At 36.6% G+C, this 23,888-nt stretch overlaps 1 protein-coding gene across 1 annotated transcript; it reads left to right on the top strand.

Moving 5' to 3' along the window:
• Window positions 1-12,148: 12,148 nt before the first annotated feature.
• Window positions 12,149-15,915, top strand: LOC110026284. Its single transcript, XM_020727167.1, has 4 exons — window positions 12,149-12,492; window positions 14,450-14,939; window positions 15,002-15,233; window positions 15,318-15,915. The coding sequence occupies exons 1-4, from the start codon at window positions 12,353-12,355 to the stop codon at window positions 15,806-15,808; spliced, it is 1,353 nt and encodes a 450-aa protein (XP_020582826.1). The 5' UTR covers window positions 12,149-12,352; the 3' UTR covers window positions 15,809-15,915.
• Window positions 15,916-23,888: the final 7,973 nt, after the last annotated feature.

Here is a 23,888-nt window from a genome sequence, read left to right as displayed (position 1 = left end):
TGGAGAAGTAAAAAAACAAATTGTTGTTTCTAGAAGCATCGCGGAATCAGAGTATAAGACACTCGCCTTGAGAATTTGTAAAGGGATCTGTATTCAAAAATTATTAAATGAAATGAGGCGTACCTCAAATAGGTTTATATAGATGCGTTGTGACAGTCGAGCAACCATCAATATTGCGAAAAATATTGTGCATCATGACAGAACCAAACATAGTAAAATCGATAAGCAATTTATCTTTGAGAAAGTTAATGGTGGAACAATACAACTAAGCTACATCCCGACAAACCAACTAGTTGTTAATGTCATCGCCAAAACTTTTCTTTTAAGCACTTTTTGAGAGTTCAATGCCAAGCTTGATTTGTACAACATCCACGACACAACTTGAGGGGGAGAAAACAGAGAAGTTTAGGCTCCTTTTCATGGTGGGCCAAACAACCACTTCAAAAATAATAGAAGTTTTGATTGGGAACAACTTTGGCAACCTCTTGATTAGTTTTATGCCCTTCCTATTTTAAGTTTCTTTTTTCTTCAGAATTATTTTCTTTCCATATTTAGATTATATATATTTGATAAGTTTGTAAATTAGGAGGAAATGATTTTCCTATAAACATGTGAATAAAGAGATGAAGTAATTTTTCCTCTCCAAAACTATTTTCCATAATATACAAGGTGATGAATGAATGAAAATTTCCAAACTAACAAAATAAAAATTCTAGCTGGATTTCGCTGGTTTCACAACAATAATTGAAGAACGGCGTCAAACTTACATGAGGATATCAAGAAAGGAAATATTTTCAATATAAAGCCAACACTTGAAGGTCAAATTAATCATATTGACTGTACTATTGGATCATAAAAGACTTCTAATAAAAAAAATAAAACAAAAAAAATAAAACCCACAGACAATGACATTAAAGCGGAAACCACAAGTACAGTGCTCTGATAACAAATACATTAAATGATTTTTTTCGAAGGCCGCATTGGCCATTAATTTACTGGAGGATTTCGAAGGCCGCATTGGCCATTAATTTACTGGAGGATTTCGAAGGCCGCATTGGCCATTAATTTACTGGAGGATTTCGAAGGCCGCATTGGCCATTAATTTACTGGAGGATTTCGAAGGCCGCATTGGCCATTAATTTACTGGAGGATTTCGAAGGCCGCATTGGCCATTAATTTACTGGAGGATTTCGAAGGCCGCATTGGCCATTAATTTACTGGAGGATTTCGAAGGCCGCATTGGCCATTAATTTACTGGAGGATTTCGAAGGCCGCATTGGCCATTAATTTACTGGAGGATTTCGAAGGCCGCATTGGCCATTAATTTACTGGAGGATTTCGAAGGCCGCATTGGCCATTAATTTACTGGAGGATTTCGAAGGCCGCATTGGCCATTAATTTACTGGAGGATTTCGAAGGCCGCATTGGCCATTAATTTACTGGAGGATTTCGAAGGCCGCATTGGCCATTAATTTACTGGAGGATTTCGAAGGCCGCATTGGCCATTAATTTACTGGAGGATTTCGAAGGCCGCATTGGCCATTAATTTACTGGAGGATTTCGAAGGCCGCATTGGCCATTAATTTACTGGAGGATTTCGAAGGCCGCATTGGCCATTAATTTACTGGAGGATTTCGAAGGCCGCATTGGCCATTAATTTACTGGAGGATTTCGAAGGCCGCATTGGCCATTAATTTACTGGAATACAGAACAACATCGAGCATTAATTTACTGGATAGTGGAACACCATTGACCATGTAGGAATCAAAACATGTTTTCATAAGAGGTATCGACTAATGCAGCATCCATGGCACTAACAAATTTAAGTTCACTAAAAGAACAGCCATGGAAGCACAATTAAGCAATCAACAAATCCTCCAGATCGGGAGCTCGAGATCGGGAGCTCGAGATCGGATAAAATTTTACTTAAGCAAAATTTTATCCGATCTTTTATCCGATCGGGAGCTCGAGATCGGATAAAATTTTACTCCCGTGCCCTTCTCCTCTCCCTCTCCTCCCTCGTTGATCTCCCGATCTCGAGCTCGCTAAGAGGATGTTTCGTCCCTCGCTAAGAGGTATCGAGCGGTTTTTTCTTCGCATGCCCTTCTTCCGTCTCCTCCCTCCCTCGCCACTTCCGTCCACTTCTCTACTTCTTCCCCACGATCTCTTCTAAGTTCGTAGCGACCAAACAGAAAAGGTAAAGCCCTCGCCTCTACCTTCCGCTCCTTCTCTAATTCTTCCCCACGATCTTTTTCCAGTTCGCGGAAAACGATGAAGCCGAAAAGGTAAATGGGGAAGAGTTTGGAGGAGAAGAAGATGGCACATGTGACGACATGATCCATGAATCGTTCTGGTTCAAGGCCACAGCTTGACCTTACTGGGTCAGCAATTCAGAGCAATTCGGAGGAGAGGAACCCCACAATTTTGCTGCCTAACAAGTCCGATGACATCTCTCACCTGGCCCGGCCCTCATGTCTTTTACATTGCCATGGTTGAGTCATTCAGCTTGCTGTTTTTGTATGAAATGGATACCATTGCCTTCAACTTTTATACTCGGAACATTTTTTTATTAGATTCTGCACAGTTTATATTAATTAATTAATAAATAAGTATGATTAATTAATTTAGTGAATAATTAATTATTAATTAATATAATTATAATATATAGATTAAATTTAATTTAATTTAACTTAATAATCATATCATCAGTATGTAGATTAAATTTATATTTTTCAGCTAACAAATTTAAATTCTAAAATTGAGTAACATTAATAATTTAATATAATGAGTTATTGTTTGAAATTTTACTTAATATAATACTTAATCAAATTTATGTGCTAACTGGTGATTATTTATTAAACATCAAATGATTGATTAAATTTTAGCTGAAAATTTATTTATTTATTTTGTAATAATCAAAAACTTAAAACTTAATTTTATTAATGTATTTTGGAAGAATTTGTCAAATAATTTAATAAGATTTAGCTAGAATGAAGTCAAAATGAAGGAAAATGGGATTTAATGAAGATTTGCAGAGAGTTGGGATAAAACATCACTTCATTGTTCGAGAGACACCATAACAAAACAAGGTGGCAGAGAGGATGAACCGGACTTTGGTGGAGAAAGTTTGGTCAAGGTTGTCCGATGTTGGGTTGGATAAAATCTATTGGGCAAAGGCCATAGAATATGTTTATCACTAAGTGAATCGTTGGTCTTCTGCAACTATTGGGAAAAGGACCCGAAAGAAGATGTGATTAGGGCATTCTACTAGAGATTATGAGCACATGAGAGTATTTGGGCGTCCAACTTATTATCAAGTGGATAATGATAAACAGGAACCACAAGAAAAAAAAAAAGCGGTCGTGGAGTCAAGGGCTTCATGTTGTATGATCAGTCAGAAAGGTAGGCCGTCAATAGTAGGGATTTAATATTCGATGAGGTAGGCTTGTTGAAAAATTGGGACTCAAAGCAGGTGGAGAGCTCCACTAGGACCACAAATGTGTAGCAGATGTTGGATTTTGATGCAACTCCATTTATTCCATAGAGTTTGTCTACTCCGACTCATATATTTGATTTAATTATATCTCAGGAGGTATATGTTGATAATACTCAGGAGAAGGCATAAGAAAATGTTGAGGATGAGATTCCTACTTATGAATATATTACAAAGAGCAGAACCATACACTAGAATGTCCCAGGACCAACTTGTTGGGGGATCACATTGTATTTGCACTTTCACCCACAGAGGCAAAGACTCCTTGTCATTAAAAAAAGTGGTGGAGAGCCCGATCTGCGATCTTTGGAAAGTGACAAAGGATGTAGAGATAGAGTCTCTTCGGAAGGATCGTACTTGGAGGTTGGTGAAGCTTCCTCCTACAAGAAAAGCGTGTATGCAAAGAAGGAAGGATCTCATGGAGGTGATAAGTGGTGCAAGGAAAGATTAGTGGAAAAATGCTTTACGCAATGAGAAGGGATTAATTATGACGAAGTGTTCTCCTAAGTGGTCAAGCAATATGCCTGAATCTGTATTCTCTTAGGACTTGTAGCACAGCACAGTCTAATTTTGGAATAGCTTACTGTGAAGACTGCATTTCTACATGAAAAATTATAAGAGATTTATATGTTGCAGCTGCCTCAATATGGAGCATCAAAGGAGTTGGTTTGCAAACTGGACAAGTCTTTGTATGGGTTGAAGCAATTACCATGACAGTGGTATAAAAAATTTGATCATTTCATGAGGGGACATGGGTACACGAGGAGCCAGTATGAAGATTGTGCATATTTTAAGAAGTTGGCTATAAGTTCATTTACTTGCTTCCAGTGTTTATGATATGTTTATTGCATCTGCTAGTCAATTTGAGGTTGTTTGGATGAAGATTCAACTGCTTAAACATTTTTAAATGAATGAGAAGACTGAAGCTCACTGAATTCTTGGCATGGAGATGCTCAAGGACAAGACAACTAATAATGTTTGGCTCTCACAAGGAGCTTATGTTCGGAAGGCGTTGAAAAATTTGGAGTTGATGAATTAAGCAAGACAGTGAGTCTACCCATTGCATCTCACTTTTAATTGAATTTAGATCAGTATCCTAAAGTTGATTGGGAGATGAAAGATATGTGATCAGTTTCTTATGCTAGTGCAGTGAACGATCTTATGTATGTCATGGTTTGTACTGGACCAGATATTGTATAAGCAGTTGGCGTTGTGAGCAGGTTTTTGCATGATCCAGGAATGAGTCGTTGACATATTGTGAAGAGTATCCCAAGGTATATGAAGGGTAGAATTGAGAGGCAGTCATTAAGTGTAGATTTGTTCGTAGGCTATATTGACTCGAATTATGTAGGCGATATATACGGGGACAAATCTACAACTGGTTATTTATTCACATTGACAGGAGATCCAATCAGTTGAAGGTCATAGTTCTTCAGTCTACTGTTGCTTTATATAATATAGAGGCTTAGTGCATGACAATCACGAAGGCCATGAAGGAAGCTATATGAATGTAGAGCCTATTAGATGATTTAGGAGTTAATCATGATGGTGTTTTTTGACAGTCAGAGTGTGATATTTTTTGCCACAATTTCAGTTCAACATGCTCATATCAAAAGCATTGATGTGAGGTACCACTTTATTCGGGACTTGATTGAAGAAGCCAATATTTTGTTGAAGAGGGTAGATACGAAGACAATCTTGCGGACATGCTCACGAGAGTACTATCAGTCCAGAAGTTCGCCTATTGCTGGAATTTGATGAACATCCAAGCTTATGACTTATTTTTCAGTCATGCATTTTGAAGAACTACGCTAGACTTGATCACTTCAGAAGAGAGAGTAAGTTGACAACTATCTTGGTGCAGCTTATTTAGAGTTTGGAGCTCATTTAATTATCTCTTACTTATTTTGAAATAAGAGATGAGGTGGAGATTGTTATTTTATGGTATTATGTTAACTGATTTGTTTCTTTTTTAGTTCTTTTTCTTGTATGCTCTAAGTCTCCTCTATAAATGAGGTCAATGTTCATGAAAGAGGTATGGTGAGAAGTGTTGAGTTGTAACCGCAAGCCTTTTTTTCTCCATTCGATACTACTTAAATCTCCCTCCCCGTGGACGGAGACGAATCAACTTAATGCCGAACAACGAATTTATACGCTTTTGCATTATTTTCGCATAACAACAACTCCTAAGAGAAGAAGGTAAAAGAAGCGAGCATAGTGCTTTTTATTTTGTTAGATTATTTTAGGGGCTAATTACGTAAACATAATGAATTGGGTGTGAAATATGTAAATATCAGAGTTTGAAGTGCTATAAGTATGTAAATCAACAATTTTTTTTTTCACTGAAAAATTATACAGTACATTAACATTTGTAACATTCCTATAAATTAGCATTCTATATACTTATGAGAATATGATATTAGGTTATTAAAACTATTGAGCTATTATATTAATATTACAAAATTTTCTTGATATTTATTAAAAATTATACTTTTTAACGATTATAATACAAAGTGATTGTGGAGAATGCTCGGAATATTAGAAGTACTGGACTATCATATTCATTTTTTATATGTTCAATATTCATGATAAAGCTATAGTTTATGTCTGAAAAATGCCCGTCCAATTTAGATGAGAGCCGAGGGTTGCAGAGACCAACCAACCACCTCGTCGCATGAACCTAAAAAAGAAAATGTGCCAATTATATGAAAATGTGCCAAACATATAAAAAGAAGTTAAACACACGAAAAAGATGCATATATACAAAAATGTGTTAGACATATGAAAAAGTGTCTGACATATGAAAATATAGTAGACCCTAAACCCTGAAAATGTCTCAATGAAGATAATAATAACATCTAACTTTTAGGAGCAATGATGTAATTTTTACACTTTTATCCTCCTATCATACATAAATAAAAGGACATTTTTCATGGAAGGAGACTCAAAACATTGGAATTTCTAGTCATTTAAGCATCGCTCTCTCCTTCTCTTGCAATAGCTTTTTTCAATGAATAAAATGAGCCCGAGAGCCCTTGAAACATCCCCTGCTTTGCCACACCGGGGGAAATTGCTGCATCACTCGGTCTCTCTCTCTTTCTCCCTCTCTCAATTTCTACTTTCAATTCCTTGATCATGATCTACATGATAGATTTGGATTCAACATATAGTGTTTATTATTATAATTATTATGATTATGGGGCATATTCTCTTTCATTTTATTTTTTTTTTAAATTTGTCTAAAGGCATTGTTGTACTATTATTAAATCATTGAAATAAGGAAGTAAATTTATAATATCATCATATAAGAGCATGGCTAAAATTTAAATTGATCTTCATATTTTGGTTGGGGATGATCCATGTTGATTCGATGCACAGAGACAGATTCATCTCGAGTATATGAAGATCCTACTAGGATCTCATGAAAATCTTATGAGGATTATATCTTTACATTTATAATTATTATATTAAATATCATCACACTTGCTTGATATTTATTAGACATTTACAAAATCTATTATTATATTATTTTCCAAAAAAGTACATATCATATTAATATTTAAATTTTCAAAGCACCATATTATATTATCACATTTGCATAACATTTAATAAAAATTTAGAGTATTTATTATTATATTATATTTTAGTTATGAAGAATATTCTTCCTTTTATTACTTTCCTTTTTGCTCTTTTCCTTCTCTTCTATATATACAAGTTAGCAATATCATGGGATCATTCAAATAAAGATGTAAACTTTTTTATATATTAAGTCATGTTATTCGGGCCACAAAATCTAAATTTTCATTTTTTTTCTTCTTCTTCATCGATGATTCATTTTAGTGTCTTATATGATGATATTGTGAGGATACTAAGAATGTCATATGAGAATCTTACAACGATCCCGTGAAGGCTTCTTCTTCATTTTGGCTTTGTTACCTTTGGCCTTGGCAAAGATGTAATTTGGCTTTTAAATACGCTAAAAAATATCAGTTTGCAGTGGTTGTCTCTGTTATTTGGCCGCTCGCCATTACCCAAATGATACTGATCACAGAAGTGCATAATGCTCCAAGTGTTAGCACATAAGATAGCTCAAGAAGAGGAAGATCCCAGTTCTAGCTCTAGAGTATTGTTGAAAGGAGAATGCGAACCAGAAATGGAGTGGTGGGATCGAATGATATTTCCCGCGAAGCGTGTTTGGAACGGTGTCGGCCCTCGCTTCAGCTGGCAGGGAAGGCTTTGATGCCATGTAGACGAATGTAAGGAAGAGAGAAGCAAATAAGAGATTTATTAGGACTGCAATTTGATCTTTTGCCACTCCTGAAATATTATTTTCTCATGCTGCTGAAGCCAAATTGGGAATAGAAGAGACAAATATCATGCACTCGGCGGCCAACGTGCCAGCCACAAGACAATCAGGGGCTGCTGCTTCTGTAGACGAAGGATTGAGCAGTGAGAAGCCATGGTGGACAGGCGAGAGCATAGAGCACGAGCCGAACAGGATGAGCAGGAAGAAGAAGAAGAAGCAAATATCAGTTCTGTATCGAGTCTGCCAAACAAACGGTGAAGTTAAAACTTCAAATATCAGTTCTGTATCGAGTCTGCCAAACAAACCGTGAAGTTAAAACTTTGCTGATTGATTCATTCTTAATTTTTCTCTTGCTACCTTGGCTTTCTACTTAACTAATTCGACCTAACTTCTCAAATCCTCTACTTCATGAGCTAAATGGTGTAAGCAAAAGATTTAAAATTTTATGCATGGTACTATTGTCGTTAAGTCCACTTAAATCCGTTATTTGTGTTTGGCATTTGTTTCAGGAATTAGCATGAGGCTATGGCAAGAGGTATTTTGGGCACAAGAGGACCATTAGACCCAATGCGAAGAAGCTTTGTTCTGTGTCTTAATAGAACCAGTATGGCCTGGGATGTCTTTGCATCAAAGGTCCGCACATCTCAGAAAGGATTTATGGGAGAGCCCAATGAGATGAGGCCTGGAAGAGGTGAATTTCATGAAAAGTCTTCCACCTGCATATGTGACAAGAGTGAAGGTAGCTCCTATGCCCAAGTCCATCACAGAGTGGAGCTCGAAGCTGGACGAGATGATTACAGCAGAAGTGACGCGTCATCTAGTTATGGTGAAACTGAGGGAAAGCTTTATCTAACAGCACAGAAATGGATCATGATCTTTTTCTCAAGAATGAAAATTCGGATTTGGATGAGTTCTCCAATTAATGGAGTTTTCTGCTTCATCCAGTATTTTCTTTCTATACCCATTTGGTTGGTTCTACCTAGAAAATATGCATTTGGATATCAGGAATTTTTGTTTTCTTACATGAATGCATATGTGGCAAGTATAAAGGCATCTCCTCTGCCCAAATCCAACAAAAGAAATCTGTATCTAAATCCACTTGCAAATAAAATTGAGTATGTTTTGGACCTAGTACAGGGGTTAGGAAATGGAGGAGAGGGAAAACAATCTGTGAGGACTAATAGAATACATGCATAAAGGGGCATTTGCATACAGACCACCCAATTCTTATGTATTTCACATCTGGCACCTACACTTATCTTATTACATATCACATCTAAAATACCACAACTTAAACATTTAAAAACTAAAAAACTTTTTCATGCAAATGTAAGATGTTGTATATGTAAAAATTGAGGTTTAAGTGTTGAGATATGTAAGTACATAAGAAATAAGTGGCATGTATGCAGATCTTTCAAATATAAATTGCACACATTACATGAATTAAAAAAGTACCAAAAAAAAAAAAACTTTTTTAAGTTGCCCAGCTACCTTAATACCCAAAATAAAGTTGTGATTAAATTCCTCTAAGTTAACTACATGCAATTTCTCTGTGCTCCTCAATCTTGTTGGAATGAGGACATGGAACAGATTTGTCATCATTCCATTAGAAAAATCTTGAAAATCAAAAACAGATTAGCCTATTATAGATATCAAGGAAAGCATAGCTACATGATCCAAGATTTGTCACACAAAAGATACATTATGTCAACAAAGAAGACATCTCTGGAATCAATTAGTAGCAGATACATTATGTCACAAAAAAAAAATATTTCTAACAAAAACATCCAGCATTTTGCATACCACTGCAAATACATCTCGTCTTAAGGCCATTTGAAAAAGTCTCAGAAGGCACAAATATACTAAAAACCTCAGGAGGTTACAAGTATTTAAAGGCACAAAAGCTTCAAGGATCTTATAATGCTTTCAACGTTTTTTATCTCTCACGGGGATCAAGTTGTGCATAATCAAATTTTAATACATCAAACAAAAAATAGCTACGCCAATTAGGCTCAGAGATGTAAAGACAAAAGCAAAATCACGATATCAAGCAAAAGAAAGACATAAAAATAAATACATTAGTCACAAAATAAAACATAGATAACTATGTTGCACGGAGACTCCTAATTAAAGAGTTGTGCAGTGTTGGACATATATAGCACACAGGCATGGCTCCGATGTGATCGGGACACACATCAGACGTGACAGAGAAGTGTCTAAATTAAATAATATTAAACAAAAGTGGAGACGTTCATTGGAGGCGATTGCCTTAAATTTTGACATGCAAGTTCTAAATTAATGAATAAAAAATTATGAAAAATATTTTTAAAATTAAAATTAAAAAAAAATGTAAAATTTAGGAATGATTTGCATACATACACTCAGTTCTTTTGTATTTACGTATCTAACATCAAAATTTTGATTTTTTTTCATGTATGTCATCTTATATATGCATAAAAATTAAAAAGCATTTCATTCGATTTGATTTAAATATTTTGATGTGATATAAAATATTTAGGTGTCATAAATGTAAAACTCAAATTTTAGGTCTAAGATATGTAAATACAGAAGAATTCGGTGGTGTGTATGTAAACACCCCAACATTTTAATGAATTGACAGAGTTAAATTTTGATATAATACAAGAAAATATATGTTCTTATGATTGTTTCTTGTATGTCATAATTTAAAGATATATCTTTGAACATCTTAGTTTTTGAAAGTTAATGTTATTAACTATTCTCTTTTATTCATTTAGTGTATACATATATTTTTAATAATGTTTATTATAAAGACGTATGTGACACGTGTCCGTATTCTATATTTTCAATAATAGATGTGTCACGTATCTATGTCGTGTCATATATATGTCCTCATGTCTGTAATCGTGCAACATAAATAGATAAAAATGTGGGAAAAGCACAAACAGAGATGTCGATCCACTGCATTATTCTCCTGTCATCAAGAGTGCACTCATATGAGCTACCTTTGACTTCTCTGCTTTTAGGGCCAAAACGAGGATCAGTTGGTTCTTGGATCAAGAAATCTCCCCAAGGATTGCAGCCTCTTATTCTCCTCTTCATTGGTTTGTTTGGAAAACCTGCAATATCTATGTGATCTGATTGAGGTCAGCTTGTGTATTCATAAATTCTTTTCGAGCATCCATTATTTCTCGTTGTTCCTAGGAGAAGAAAACCGTAATGAAGGATTTGATAATTGATTCACCAACGACAATATGACAATCGTAAGGGAGTTATTAATCTTCCTTTCCTTACAAAAGATGTGGCTTGTCTTTACAATCTGTCTTTCATGCCCTTGAGAAAGGGTCAACACATCCTTAAATGGTGTCGGCATCACTTGCTCAAACTTCTGACACTTTCTCTAATTTTCAGCAAGGTGAGATACCTCAAATGTCGTCATCTCAACAACTCGAAAGAAGATCATGGATCTTCTTTTAGGCAGGTCTGGGATAACTTTAATTTTTTCTTCGGAGAGCGTGACAACAATGCAAACAAAAAAAAATCTAAGATCTCATAGTAAATTTGTGGATGACAAATTACTTTTTCATTTGGAAAGTGTGAAAACAATGCAAAAAAAGATTCTGGATCACCTATTTGGCTAATCAGGGACAACTTTATAATTATAGAAAATCTAGTTGTTCACCCGCTAATAGGCCGAGAGGACTCCATCTTCTTCCTCCTCCTCTTGAACTATTTATGGGCTCAAAATGAAATTAAGAAAAAAAAACTCAAAAATTTGTCCAGAAAAAACCAGAATCTATGCAAATTCTTCTAAATCCCCATTTTTTATCTCAGCCACCGTATCTTGGATCACCCCCTTAGCTGCTTTTTCATATCAATTATGTAGATTTTGGCATGATATATTCAAATATGTGCAAAATGATACAATTTATGGATGAAGCATCAGTAATATAAAAATAAATAACAAAATGGATGAAGCATCAGTAATATAAAATTAAATATTTTATATAGGTTTTGTAATTAAATTTTAAAAAATAACATTTATTAATTTTTAAAATCAGTATAACTAAATTCAGAAAAGATAAAAATTATATAAAAATATTATTCAGGTTTTTTTAAGGCCATTTAATATTACCCAATTCTTATGTATATAACACCGACATTTTTATATTTAGATGCATTACATCTAATTTTCTCATATCACCTAGAAATGCGATTAATATTATTTTAAAAATTAAAATTACTTTTTTCAGGTTTATGAAACAAAAATTTAAATTTTAATATTAAAATTTAGATGTCAGATTTATAAACTGTGGTGTGCATTTAGAATTTTTTAATCTATTAAACAGATTAAAATCTTCTTTAAAAATTTTCATTGACGATGTATATCCGCGCGTTGCCGTGATCCCAAGAACTGATTTTTAATCCACCAATGTAAGAAGGGAACCGGAGAAAGCAATCTCTTTTGAGAAACCTTTACCGGATCTTCTCCATCCCCTTCTCGTTCGAGAAAACTGTGGATTTCATGGGATTCCTGCAGAGGATCGCCACAATTTTCGGATTCCTTAAGTACGATGCTCACTCCGCAGCCGCCGAAGAAGAGAAGAGCAGGGCTGGCAGGAGCGGTTCGCGGCGGCCGACTCGAGCATTTGGTGGGCAGGTTCCATTCGGCCCCATCTTCGTTCCTTGCAGCTTTGGCGAGGGTGGAGTTCAGGTTCAACTTCGGCAAATTTTAGTCTCTGTTTAAAAAGTTTTATCTTTTGATGCTTAAGTTGTTGCCATTTCATGATTTTCGCTGGTGGCTGGTAGGAGTGGAAGCAAAAAAAAAAAAAAGTCTTTTTGCACTGTTTAGTAGCTGGATTTAGGGCCCGTCTGGGGCAGCTTATTTGGGTGCCGCTGCCCTGTTTGGTAATCGCGTTCGGAGAGCGTTTTCGTGACGCAGCGAAAAGCAGTCTATTATTTCAAGTCGCACGCGGGGGATGAGATGCATTCGGCGTTCGCGACTGGCTTTTAGGAATCGAATTCCTCCGCTGCCCTTGCTCGCGCTCTCCCCGCCCTCTCCCTCCCCGATCTTCTCCCTCGCGAACATCGATTCCATTGTTTCTCTGGTGAGATCTATGTGCTGCTATGATTTCTCGTTCGTTTTATGGTTTGATCTTCTCCCTCGCCAACGTCTTTCTCATTTTTTTAGGAGATTCGGTTGATGGTTTAGGGTTTTCTTGAGGATGCCTTTGCTCGATTATTTTGAAATGCAATGAATTATTTAAGAATGCATTGGATCTGTGTTCCAGTGCACTTTAGAATTTTTTTTTTTTTTTTTTTCTGGTGATATCGCAAGAATGGCAGATGTTCTGTTATGGTGGATTTATTTAGTAGAGCTAGTTCATTCTCAATAGAGATGTTTGTAAAATGCTAGTTCATGCGTATTGAACAGTTCCTTGCCTTAAATGAGGTATGTGTTGCTCCTCCCCGATTTTTTGTCTGTTCGCATTTGAGATTACCTACTGTCTGTGCATATCACAGATGATGATAAGCATGAATATCCTCACTATGTCAGATGTCGGCGTCACTTGCAAGAGCATATCATCGATGCTTTGGTTAATTTTTGCTTTCATATTGTATGCTTGATTGTTTTGGATAAGTCCCATGAGTCACACTATAATGGGTACTATTCCAGAGCTAAAGAGTTTAATGTTTTTGTTGCCTCTTCTATGCGATTCAGGAATTTCTCTTGGCTTATACGGATAACATCCTTTGCATTTTTTTTTCGACATTGCTCTATTCCAAGTAGTCAACCTTACAATTCCTGGATGGCCTTATTTGTATGTGCTCGACATTGCTCTATTGGAAGGGATTTGATTGGCATTAGTTTTGATATTATATTGGAAGGGATCTGATTGGCATTGCTCTATGAGTAGCTTGGCTTTGTTGATATTATATGTTAGCTTGAGCCCTGCTTTGGGTATTGACATTGATTTATGAAAAGGGACCCGGTTGATTTTTTTTTTATATAAGTTGGTGGCAGTATCTATTGTGGTTTCAAATAAGACTTATGTTCTTCTCTATGACATAGATTTTAAAAAAAGATTGGCATGCATACCACTAAATTTGAATGTATTTCAATACCATTCAGTCTGTATATGCTCGACATTGGTTTAAGTTGAGCTACTTTTATTGGTTAGTTGAGGTACTTTTATTAGCACCAAAGGGAGGAAAGGGAGGAAGAATTAGGAACACTGATTGTATCGGGTTAACTGAGAGCATGTTGTAGTGTTTTCCCTTCAGATTCATAGCTATGTAACATTACACATTTGCATAATAAAACATGTTTGATGTTTTTCTGTGGATGTAGGTCTTTGACTGAACCACATAATATGCTTCAGCCAGAATTGCTCGTCGAATATTTGCGTGTTTTGTTAGATGAATGAGTTATTTTTTATGTTTTGTTAGTTGTAACTTTTGTTGTGTCATGAACTCCTAAAGGCCCAATATTAATATGTTGCTATCTGTCGTCATGTTATTTTTTAAAATGTACTTCTATATGGTTCATGCTTCTCTATAAGTTGATCTTTGTTCATTTTTTTTGTAATAGCTTCATGTTTTCATTGTTTATTTCAGGCTCATACTGTGTATTAATAATTGCTGAAATAACCGACATATTTTTTCTTTAGGATGGATCCTCAACAGGAACGCCGTAAGAGAATGGCATGGGCTGCAGCTATTGTAATATTGTTGTTGGAGTATTATCGATCCATCAATACTCGTATTCCCCGTATAACGTCCAGTTTTGTTGGGGACAAATGGGTATGTGAAATGCTTTCTCGACGTCCAATAAGGTTCAACAACATATTTCGAATGACTGTACCTATTTTTATGGATCTTCTGCACGAGTTATCTCTGAATCACGGCCTCCAAGGTTCTTCTAGGATGACGAAAAGGGAGATATTGGCTATAACTTTATACATTCTGTCACAGAATGAATCAATTAGAGGTGCTATGGAGAGATTTCAGCATTCATCAGAAACAATAAGCCGTTATTTCTTCAAAGGCATACGGTCACTTGTTAGCTTAGCAACTAAAATAATCAAGCCAGAGGATTCATCATTTGCTAGTACTCCAGAACAAATCGCGAACGATTCCCGTTACATGCCTTATTTCAAGGTAACTATTGGTTTCTTCACTTAACCACCAAGATATAAATAATTTCTAATGCTGTATAACAGAACTGCATAGGTGTAATTGACGGAACTCACGTTGATGCCCGAATACCCAGCCACGAGAAGGTGGCATACATTGGTCGAAGTGGTTCAACCACTCAAAATGTTATGGCGGTATGTGACTTCAACATGTGTTTCACTTTTGTCATGGCGGGCTGGGAAGGGAGTGCACATGACGGTAGGATTTTCTCCTACGCAACTAGGAATAGATCGCAGGGTTTTCCTAATCCGCCTTCAGGTATATTTTGATTCATGTATGTTTTGATTTATTAAAGTCCTAGTTATATGTATTATTTGTCATTAACAATGTCTTCCATAACAGGGAAATACTATTTGATTGATGATGAATATCCTATGCAGAGGGGCTACCTGAAGCCATATCCAGACACTAGATACGATATTTCTGATTTTGAGCGAGCAAGTGACATCATCTGTGACAGGAAAGAAATGTTTAACAAACGCCACTCCTCTTTACGCGGAGTAATTGAAAGAACATTTGGGGTTTGGAAGAAGAAATGGGCCATCCTTCATGATATGCCGTCGTATCCATTTCCAAAGCAGGTGCATATTGTGGTGGCAACAATGACACTTCATAATTTCATCCGACGACATCCTTCACGTTCAGATACGGACTTTAGTATGGCTGATAACGATGAACTGAATGTCTATGACGAACCATCAGAGCTTTTGGTTGGGCCTTCAGTTAATGAGGATGAGATTGACTGTAATGAATTTGAAGTTCATGACGCTGAGGGTGTGGCTGAGATGACTGCTCTGAGGGAGTTTATTGCAGATGCTATCTATGACAACTGATCCACCATGTCTTATTTATTTCGTACACTATAGGTTCATTTTCATCAACATTTATTTTTGCTTTTTTTTCCAGGATCTGACATTTTATTTTTTTGTTTTTTATTTGTTTTTTTTATTTTGCAGTTACAACAACATGACTTCTAGGATTTCAACAACAAATAGAGTTATTTTGTGTTACTGCGGACTATCGGCTCCGTTACTCATGTCACTTCAGTCTCACAGCAGTGGGAGAAAGTTATACGGTTGTCGCAATGGTGTTTCAGCTCGTTGCTGTTTCTTTCGATGGGTTGACGGTCCAACATGTTACACTGGCAGCAGTGATGGGAATTCGATGATTTCCCAGGTTGACAGTGCAGCTGAGGACAGACGTAGTTAGAGTTTGAAATTGAATATTTTAATATTTCTCGTTGTAATTGTATTTGTATTTTTTTCTTTTTTTTATTTCTTCTCATACTTACGAGAATGTGAGTACTGTATGTCATCTTTTGAATTGATTTGTGATGATTTTAGGATTCTGTATTATATATTTTTGTTCTTATTTTAGTTTTGTTGCAAACAACTTAACCAAACATGGGCATAATGGTTATTTATCCAACAATAGCTCTCAATAAGTTGTTCTGAATAAGCTGGCTCAAACAACAAACCAGCTTATTCTGATAATAAACAGATTATTAGAACAATCTGTTTATTATCAGATTATAAATAATCAACAGCTGCCCCAAACAGACCCTTACCTGAAATGTTGTCAAATGGTCAAACAGGCCAAGTGAATTCTTTTTGGAAGTTAGGTGGATTTTAGGGATTTTGACAAGTTGAACGAAAATCCATGAATGCGTTCCCCTGCAAGCTCCAGTTGCTATGTCCTCTCTTCCTTTTCGTTTAAGTTTTACGTAGGAGAGGAAGGGGGGAAACATTAGGTTTGGACTCAGCGTTGCGATGCCTCTGACCCGTCGCAAATTCCGAGCATTTTTTGTTGAGGGTTTTGTGTAGGAGAGGAGCTGGAGAAAGGCGAGGGATTTGATATATTAGGGCTTTGTTTGAAGGAGCTTCTTCCTTGTGTGAAACTTTTTCAAAGCCACGTTTGCCAAACGGAGAAAGCCAGCTGCTCTGAAATGGTGAAAAATTGCAGTTCTTGTGAAATAACTTCGGGAAATATTTTAGAGACGCTGTCTTATCAAACAAAAGGTTTTCAAGGCTCCTACATTCACTTCAATAGAACAGAGCTTCATCCCCTTCTCAAATGAAGCCTAGGTGTGTTGTAGTATGTCTGAAAGTTTATTTCCAAATTAATTTTGATAAATTTGGAGTGAATCAAATGCACTTTATTTTTACAATTAATATTTGATAATTATTTGCAATAATATTAAGTAATTATATACTAACACTTGAAACTTTATTATTTAAGAAACTGAGGTCCTCTTTCATCCATTTTTCCAATTATTACCAAAATACTGAAAATCACAACAGAACCGTATAACCCATTATTTTACTTTTGTCAGATTCCCAACAACTTAATCTTGACATGCTTAAATACATAAGTTTCAATAAATTGCACGGATGTTTCTTTTGTTAATAGATAAGTTTGGCCAAAGTGTATTTTAGTTTTGGATTCATGGAGTCTTCAATCTTAGACTCAACTTGACTTTTTGCTTCACATAAAAAGGCATATATGTCTAACTATTTTGCAAAAATTATGAGAAAGTTTGCTTTGTTGATGATGTGGCCTTGAGCATTACCAAATTTGGTGATGTGTAAATCTTAAATGCAAATGGGACTATCTTGAGATGAGGCACACATTCCGTGCGTAAAGAGAAATCTAATATTTGTTGAGTGCTTGGATGAAGAATATCTTTTGCTCTTTTGTTTTAATTTTTGAAAAGTAATAGTAGAAAGATGTAATATGACACCATATGTTCAAACCTTTTAATAGGGGGAACAACTACCATGGGTAGCATGAAGGAATGTATTTCATTTTCAAAGGTTTTAAATTTTCTTTCTTGTGTACTCAGGAATATATCCAGTGTTATTTTATTGGAAATGTAGTTAATAGTTTTGGTTATTAATTTTGGGACGACAATAATTGAAATATCTTCAATGGTAGAAGTTTGATTTCAAGTATAAAGAAATTTTACATACATGCCGTACAAGCTCTATGTTTTTTATGTATCTAATACCGAAGTTTTAATAATTTCATGAATACCATTTTACTTGTGCATGAAAAGGTATTTGTAATTTTTAAAAAGTTATTGTTAGTGGTATTTTTTTATGTGATAAGAAAGATTTGAGTGCTAGAAATGCAAAAAATCAAAATTTAGGTGTTAGACATGTAAATTCATGAGAATTTTTGGTATGTATGAAGACAAGTGATAGTGTCTTGTACAGGGACATGCTAGCGATGCAAAATGTAGGTTTCCACCCTTGAACATTTTTATCAGTGACACACTGGGGCACTTCAAAGCCTCAATTATTCTTCATGAGTTCTTGAGAGGGAATGATGCACATAGATGATTTTCTCAAATATAAGATTAATAAATTAAATGCCAAGCTTTGTTATTGTTAAGATATGTAGTTTACTTTCTTAAAAAATTCCCTAGATTATCCACAAGAAAATTTTGAATAATTTGAATTAATAATCTATTTTTCTATGTTTTTTTTTTTGTAAATTTGGGATTAAACAAGTTTGGGAGAATTGTTATCAGATTTTTTATTGTTAAATGAGGTAATAACAATCACGACATCTATGTTGTTTCCATCATTAACATCACCGAATGTATTATTGATGCGTGTTTCTCTGTGGTTGCTGTTGAAAGACAAAGTGTCTCCTGTTTCTGCTAAGACCTTCACTCTTCTTACCTCTCCTGAAAGAATATTATCTAATATATTATATTTCTTAGTTATTTGCTGTCATTATAGGAGTTATCAAATAAATGGGATCAGAGCATTGGTGGGTAGGGCTGTAAATGAGTCAATTTGAGAATTAATTGGTTCAATCTTGTTCCTTATATTTTTATTGAGTTTATGTTGAACCTAAATATGAACCTTGCCTTAAAATGTTGTTCAAGTTTATTTATTTACTTTCCCGAGTCAAGTTATAATTGAGGATTCAAGTTGAACTAAATATATATGAGATGTTGATAACCTAAACATATTGATGCAATATGATTTAGGATTTAGATTTTGTAATATAATTAAAATGATGTAAACAATGTAGATCACACAAAGTAAATTCTGATTCACATAAATTTTATGATGTGGAGCTTGATTGTTTCGATTAATTGTCATCTCAAATCCCTCATTTTCGCCAATTAAGCTTGACTGTGAGTTTGACGGGGGAGTATGTGGGGACCGTGCATCCTTATATTGGGTTCGAGAGCGCGGCCTTCGAAAAAGTTATTATTATTCGTATATAATGCCTTGATTCTTGTGGGCTTTGAAATTTTGATGCCTCGTGCTCTTGTTATTGTTCTGACAACTTTGAGGGTTAAATTTTAAGAAGACGGATTGGATTGTAGATAAGACTCTTATGCATATACGGAAACTGGTCCTCTCTAGACCGGCTGAAGGTAGCGTAACCGGCCCATAGAGGAGCCGATCTTGGCGACAAGGAGCAGGGCGAACGAGGGAGCTGCAAAAGAAGGAATGGGAAGAGTGGGGTCCACTAAGGCCATAATCACCTATGCAAGGAGCAAAAATTAAGGGAGTTTGGAGGGAAAATATGAAGGAAAGTTTTTGAAATGTTGGGAGGGGATTCTATTAAGGGGAGAACCTAGGGTTTGCCTTATTTATGTATGGTTTTTGTGTGAATGTTGTTTTATTTTCTTCTTGTGCAGTTCCTAGATATGCTTAAGGTGTGCGAGAGCCGATCTACCTCTCAAAAGCAGATCAACCATGTATCTTGCTTGTTTTCTTTTGATTGTTGTAAGAGCAGCCCTTTGTTTGTGTTTCTTTCACCTATATGTTGCCGTTTCGTGTGGTTTGTTCGCTGATTTTGGTGTTTTGGCGTATCAAATTGGTATCAGTGCATAGATCTTGGTGGGATGACAATAAAGAAAGTTGATGTGCTAGAAGGAGAGGTAGAGTGAATCCAATAGGGAATTGAAGAAAGGTTCGCTACCATGGAGAACATATTTTCTTCTATTGAAAGTTGAATGAATGATGGATTTGAAGACATAGGAGAAATGTGAGAGATGGTGAAAAACCTCATAGAGGTGCAATCCAAGGCCATGCAGACTGCTCCAGTTGCAAACCCTAACCAAGGGTTGATTAAGGAATTCTTAGTCAGGTCAAAATGAATGGAAATCGAGCGAGAAGACAACGAAGAAGACATCATCGACCTACAAGAGTGTCCCCCTAGGACTCGGAGAGGAAGGGGAGTGGAGACTTTTGATGGAGGGGGAAATGCTGAAAATTGGAGAAGGGATGGAGGAAGGGGCACGACAGAGTATGATGGAGGATGGAGGGAATCAGAAGTGGAATATGCTTATGACTGCAGGAGGGACTTTCACCCTAGATGCATGGGGGGAAATTCCGGAGGGAGAGGAAGTTGTGGTGTAGATGCAAGGGTCAGAAAGCTGAAGATGCTGATCTTTAAAGGGGAGGATGCACATGGATGAGTGTATTAGATGGAGCGTTACTTTGCAATCAACGGGTTTACTAAGGAAGAAAATCTCATGACATCGAGATTATGCTTGGAGGGGAAGGCTTTCGCATAATTCTAGTGGATGAGGCAAGATATCCGATGCACTCATGGGAGAAGTTTAAGATATTGGTTGTTGGAGCATTTCCGAGCCATTCAGAAAGGAGACCAACACAAACAATTCTATACTCTGACTCAGGTGGGGACAGTTATGGAATATTGAGAGAAGTTCGAGCTCTTATCAGGGAATCTGAGGGGGATTTTTGCAACAGGACTGGAAGGGAACTTCTTGAAAGGTCTAAAGCTCTACATAAAAGCAACCATCCGCCTCTTAAGGTCGCGTGGATTGAGGGAAATGATGGAGCTTGCCCAGCTGATGGAGGATAAGAAACAAGTGAAGAAGACCGACAAAGGCAACAACACCGGGGGATTCTACAAGAGCAATGTGACAGCCACTACACCGAGGATTCAGACAGTGTCATTTCAGAAAGATACGCTAAAGGAGAAGAGTACAAAACCCTGATTCAGGGGTAAGTTCAAGCGTCTCACATTTGCAGAAGTGTATGACAGAAGAGCCAAAGGATTTTGCTAACATTGTGATGAGAAATATGCCTCAAGACATCGTTACAAGGAGCGCGCCCTTCATACTCTTTTAATTTAGGAGGAGGATACAAAGAGTAATGAATCAGAATAGAAAACAATGAAGGAGGAGCATCTGCATTTGAATGTGGCGGAGGTGATCCTCAATTCAGTGGTGAGATTTTTCCCCGAATCACACTATGAAAGTGAGGAGATGGATCGGGGAACAACCAATTGTGGTGTTGGTGGATGGCGGAGCCACACCTAACTTTATCTCAAATCAGGTTGTGAAGAAGCTAGGGTTGAAGCTAGTGACTACAGGAAGCTTTGGCGTCATGATGGGACATGGAAGATGGAGAAAAGTCAGGGAATTTGCAAGGGGTTGATTTTAACGGTACATGGCCTACAGATGGTGGAAGAGTTCGTTTAAATTTAGGCAGCACGAATGTGATTCTGGGATGCAGTGCCTGCGAATATTGGGGGAGATGAAGGTGGATTGGAAGTCCTTGATGATGGAGTTCCAAGCGAAGGCTTGGAAGGTGGTGCTGAGAGATGTCAGCTTATGCAAAATCATGGTGTTACTCAAAACCATTGTCAAGTAGAATCGGGGAGCAGGACTTGGTTGCTTGGTGGAGCTGCAGAGCATTGAGAAGGTTCGAGATTCAGAGTTGGTATAGTTTCTGGAAAGGGTCCAATAGCTCCTACAACAATTTACTTATGTTTTTCAGAAGCCAAGCGGGTTACCTTCTCTGACGGAGCATATGCACGCTATTACATTGAAGGATGACGTTCCTCTCATTAGCATCGGACCATACAGGTACCCCCAGATTCAGAAGGATGAGATAGAAAGCTGATCCGAGTGATGCTCGAGGTTGGGATTATCAGGCCTAGTGTGAGCCATGTTTTTAGTTCTGTTTTGTTGGTGTAGAAAAAATATGTTAGTTGAAGATTCTGTGTGGACTACCAGACTTTAAGCAAGGAAATGACGTTTGAGAAGTTTTCTATTCCTGTGACTGATGAGTTATTGCATGAGCTTATTTGGCAGTCATTTTATAAAAAAAATGATCTTAAGTTAGGGTACCACTAAAATGAATCCGGCGGATGTGCATAAGACAACACTTAGGACACATGAAGGGCATTATAAGTTCTTACTGACGTCGTTTGGCCTCACCAACGATATTTCAATCCCTTATGAATAGGGTTTTTCAACTTTATCTTCAGAAATTTATCTTGATTATCTTTGATGATATTCTGATCTATAGTCGTACAGGGACAAAGCATGTGGGGCACCTGAAGACAGTCCTGGAGAGTTAAGGGTGCACCAGTTGTATGCTAATTTGAAAAAATGTTCTTTTGCACAATTACAAGTGGAGTACCTAGGAAATGTGGTGACCAGAAGGGGGTAGCAGTGGATCAGTCCAAGATCGAGGCTATGGTTGAATGGCCCGTACTAACGAATCTAGAAGAATTGAGATGATTCTTGGGGCTCATAGGCTACTACTGGAAGTTCGTGACAGGGTATGACACAATAACTTGACCATAGACGGAACAGTTGGAAGAAAGATAATTTCAATTGGGGGGAAGCATCAACACATACATTTGAACATCTGAAGAGGGTTATGATTAGGGTACCGGTATTAACACTTCTAGATTTCAATAAACCACTCGTAATGGAGACGGATGCATTAGGTTATGGGTTGGGAGCAGTGCTCATGTAGGATCAGCGGTTGATTGTCTATTTCAGCCAGGTTCTTATGGTCAGAGCAAGCTAAAGTCAGTGTTTGAACGAGAATTAGTGACAATCGTCTTGGCCGTTCAGAAGTGGTTTTGTATCTGATACGTCGAAGCTATGAACCAAGTGGATTACATGGGTTGAATATTGGTAACACACCGCATCACAGGCCACTCCTTTCAAGATATTGTATGGGCGAGATCCACCTCACTTAGTAAATAATTACTCGTGTAGGTGTTCTTTCCGAATGAGTTAGAAATGTTCCGACAAACAATCCTTAAATTCCTCCTGCGATCGATCAAATATCTAGCCTCCTACTCAAACAATGCTAGGAATTTCTAAAGTAGCAATGGAGGGGAATTTTATGCAGAACTTCGTCTGTTGAGACCTTGAGACTTTGGAGAAATTATAAAATTAGCGCAGTTGGTTGAAAATAGAAATATAATAGATCGAGCTAATAGGAGCAACACAGGTGGAAGTTATATTGAAATGCTGCAACCATGACGATACTAAAAACTCAAATAGTGAAGGTCCAGAGGGAGGCTACTTGGGACATGAATAATAGGCTACAACCAAGGGTGACATTCAAACGCCTTACAAAGATAGACTCAAGAGAAGAGAGCAAAGAAGTTATGTTTTCGATGTGACAAAAGGTTTGCCCCATGATACCATTGTAATGATTGGATATTATAGGGTCTCCATTGTATGACGAGGAGGTAGGAGAGCTTGATCCAGCAGTTGTTTTCTGTTATCCACCTACTTATGAACAGTTTAGGGTTATTTTCCTGTAGTATCTTTGCAAGTATTCACTGAACTCCTATGTTAGTGACCATAAATTATTCATATCATTACCATCTTAGGAACAGCTTAGGTTCGGTTCTCTCCTTTATTTTCGTTGGATTTCACTTTTATATTTCTCTTTCTGGAAAGCTGCTTCAGTGCAGCTCTTCTATATTTGCAGAATTATATCTTTATCATATGACCATCTTTTGAGGGTGTTATTGTAATTTTTTTACACGTTCATTTAATTATTGTATCTTTATTATACTTGATCTTTTAAATTTACATGATCTCATAAGAACATTAACACTTGATGCGGACAACCATACTCTCATTTTTGTTTCCTACTATTT

This window comes from Phalaenopsis equestris, unplaced genomic scaffold, assembly GCF_001263595.1.
Source record: "Phalaenopsis equestris unplaced genomic scaffold, ASM126359v1 Scaffold000362, whole genome shotgun sequence".
In the NCBI taxonomy this organism is placed as follows: Eukaryota; Viridiplantae; Streptophyta; class Magnoliopsida; order Asparagales; family Orchidaceae; genus Phalaenopsis; species Phalaenopsis equestris.
This window is presented reverse-complemented; position numbering and strand designations above follow the sequence as displayed.

Excerpts from the sequence above, each read along its gene's own strand:
- LOC110026284 (XM_020727167.1), top strand. The coding sequence starts at position 12,353 with ATGCTCACTCCGCAGCCGCCGAAGAAGAGAAGAGCAGGGCTGGCAGGA. Across the intron at positions 12,493-14,449 it reads TTGGCGAGGGTGGAGTTCAG|GATGGATCCTCAACAGGAAC; the intron begins GTTCAACTTCGG and ends TTTTTTCTTTAG. Across the intron at positions 14,940-15,001 it reads GTTACATGCCTTATTTCAAG|AACTGCATAGGTGTAATTGA; the intron begins GTAACTATTGGT and ends GCTGTATAACAG.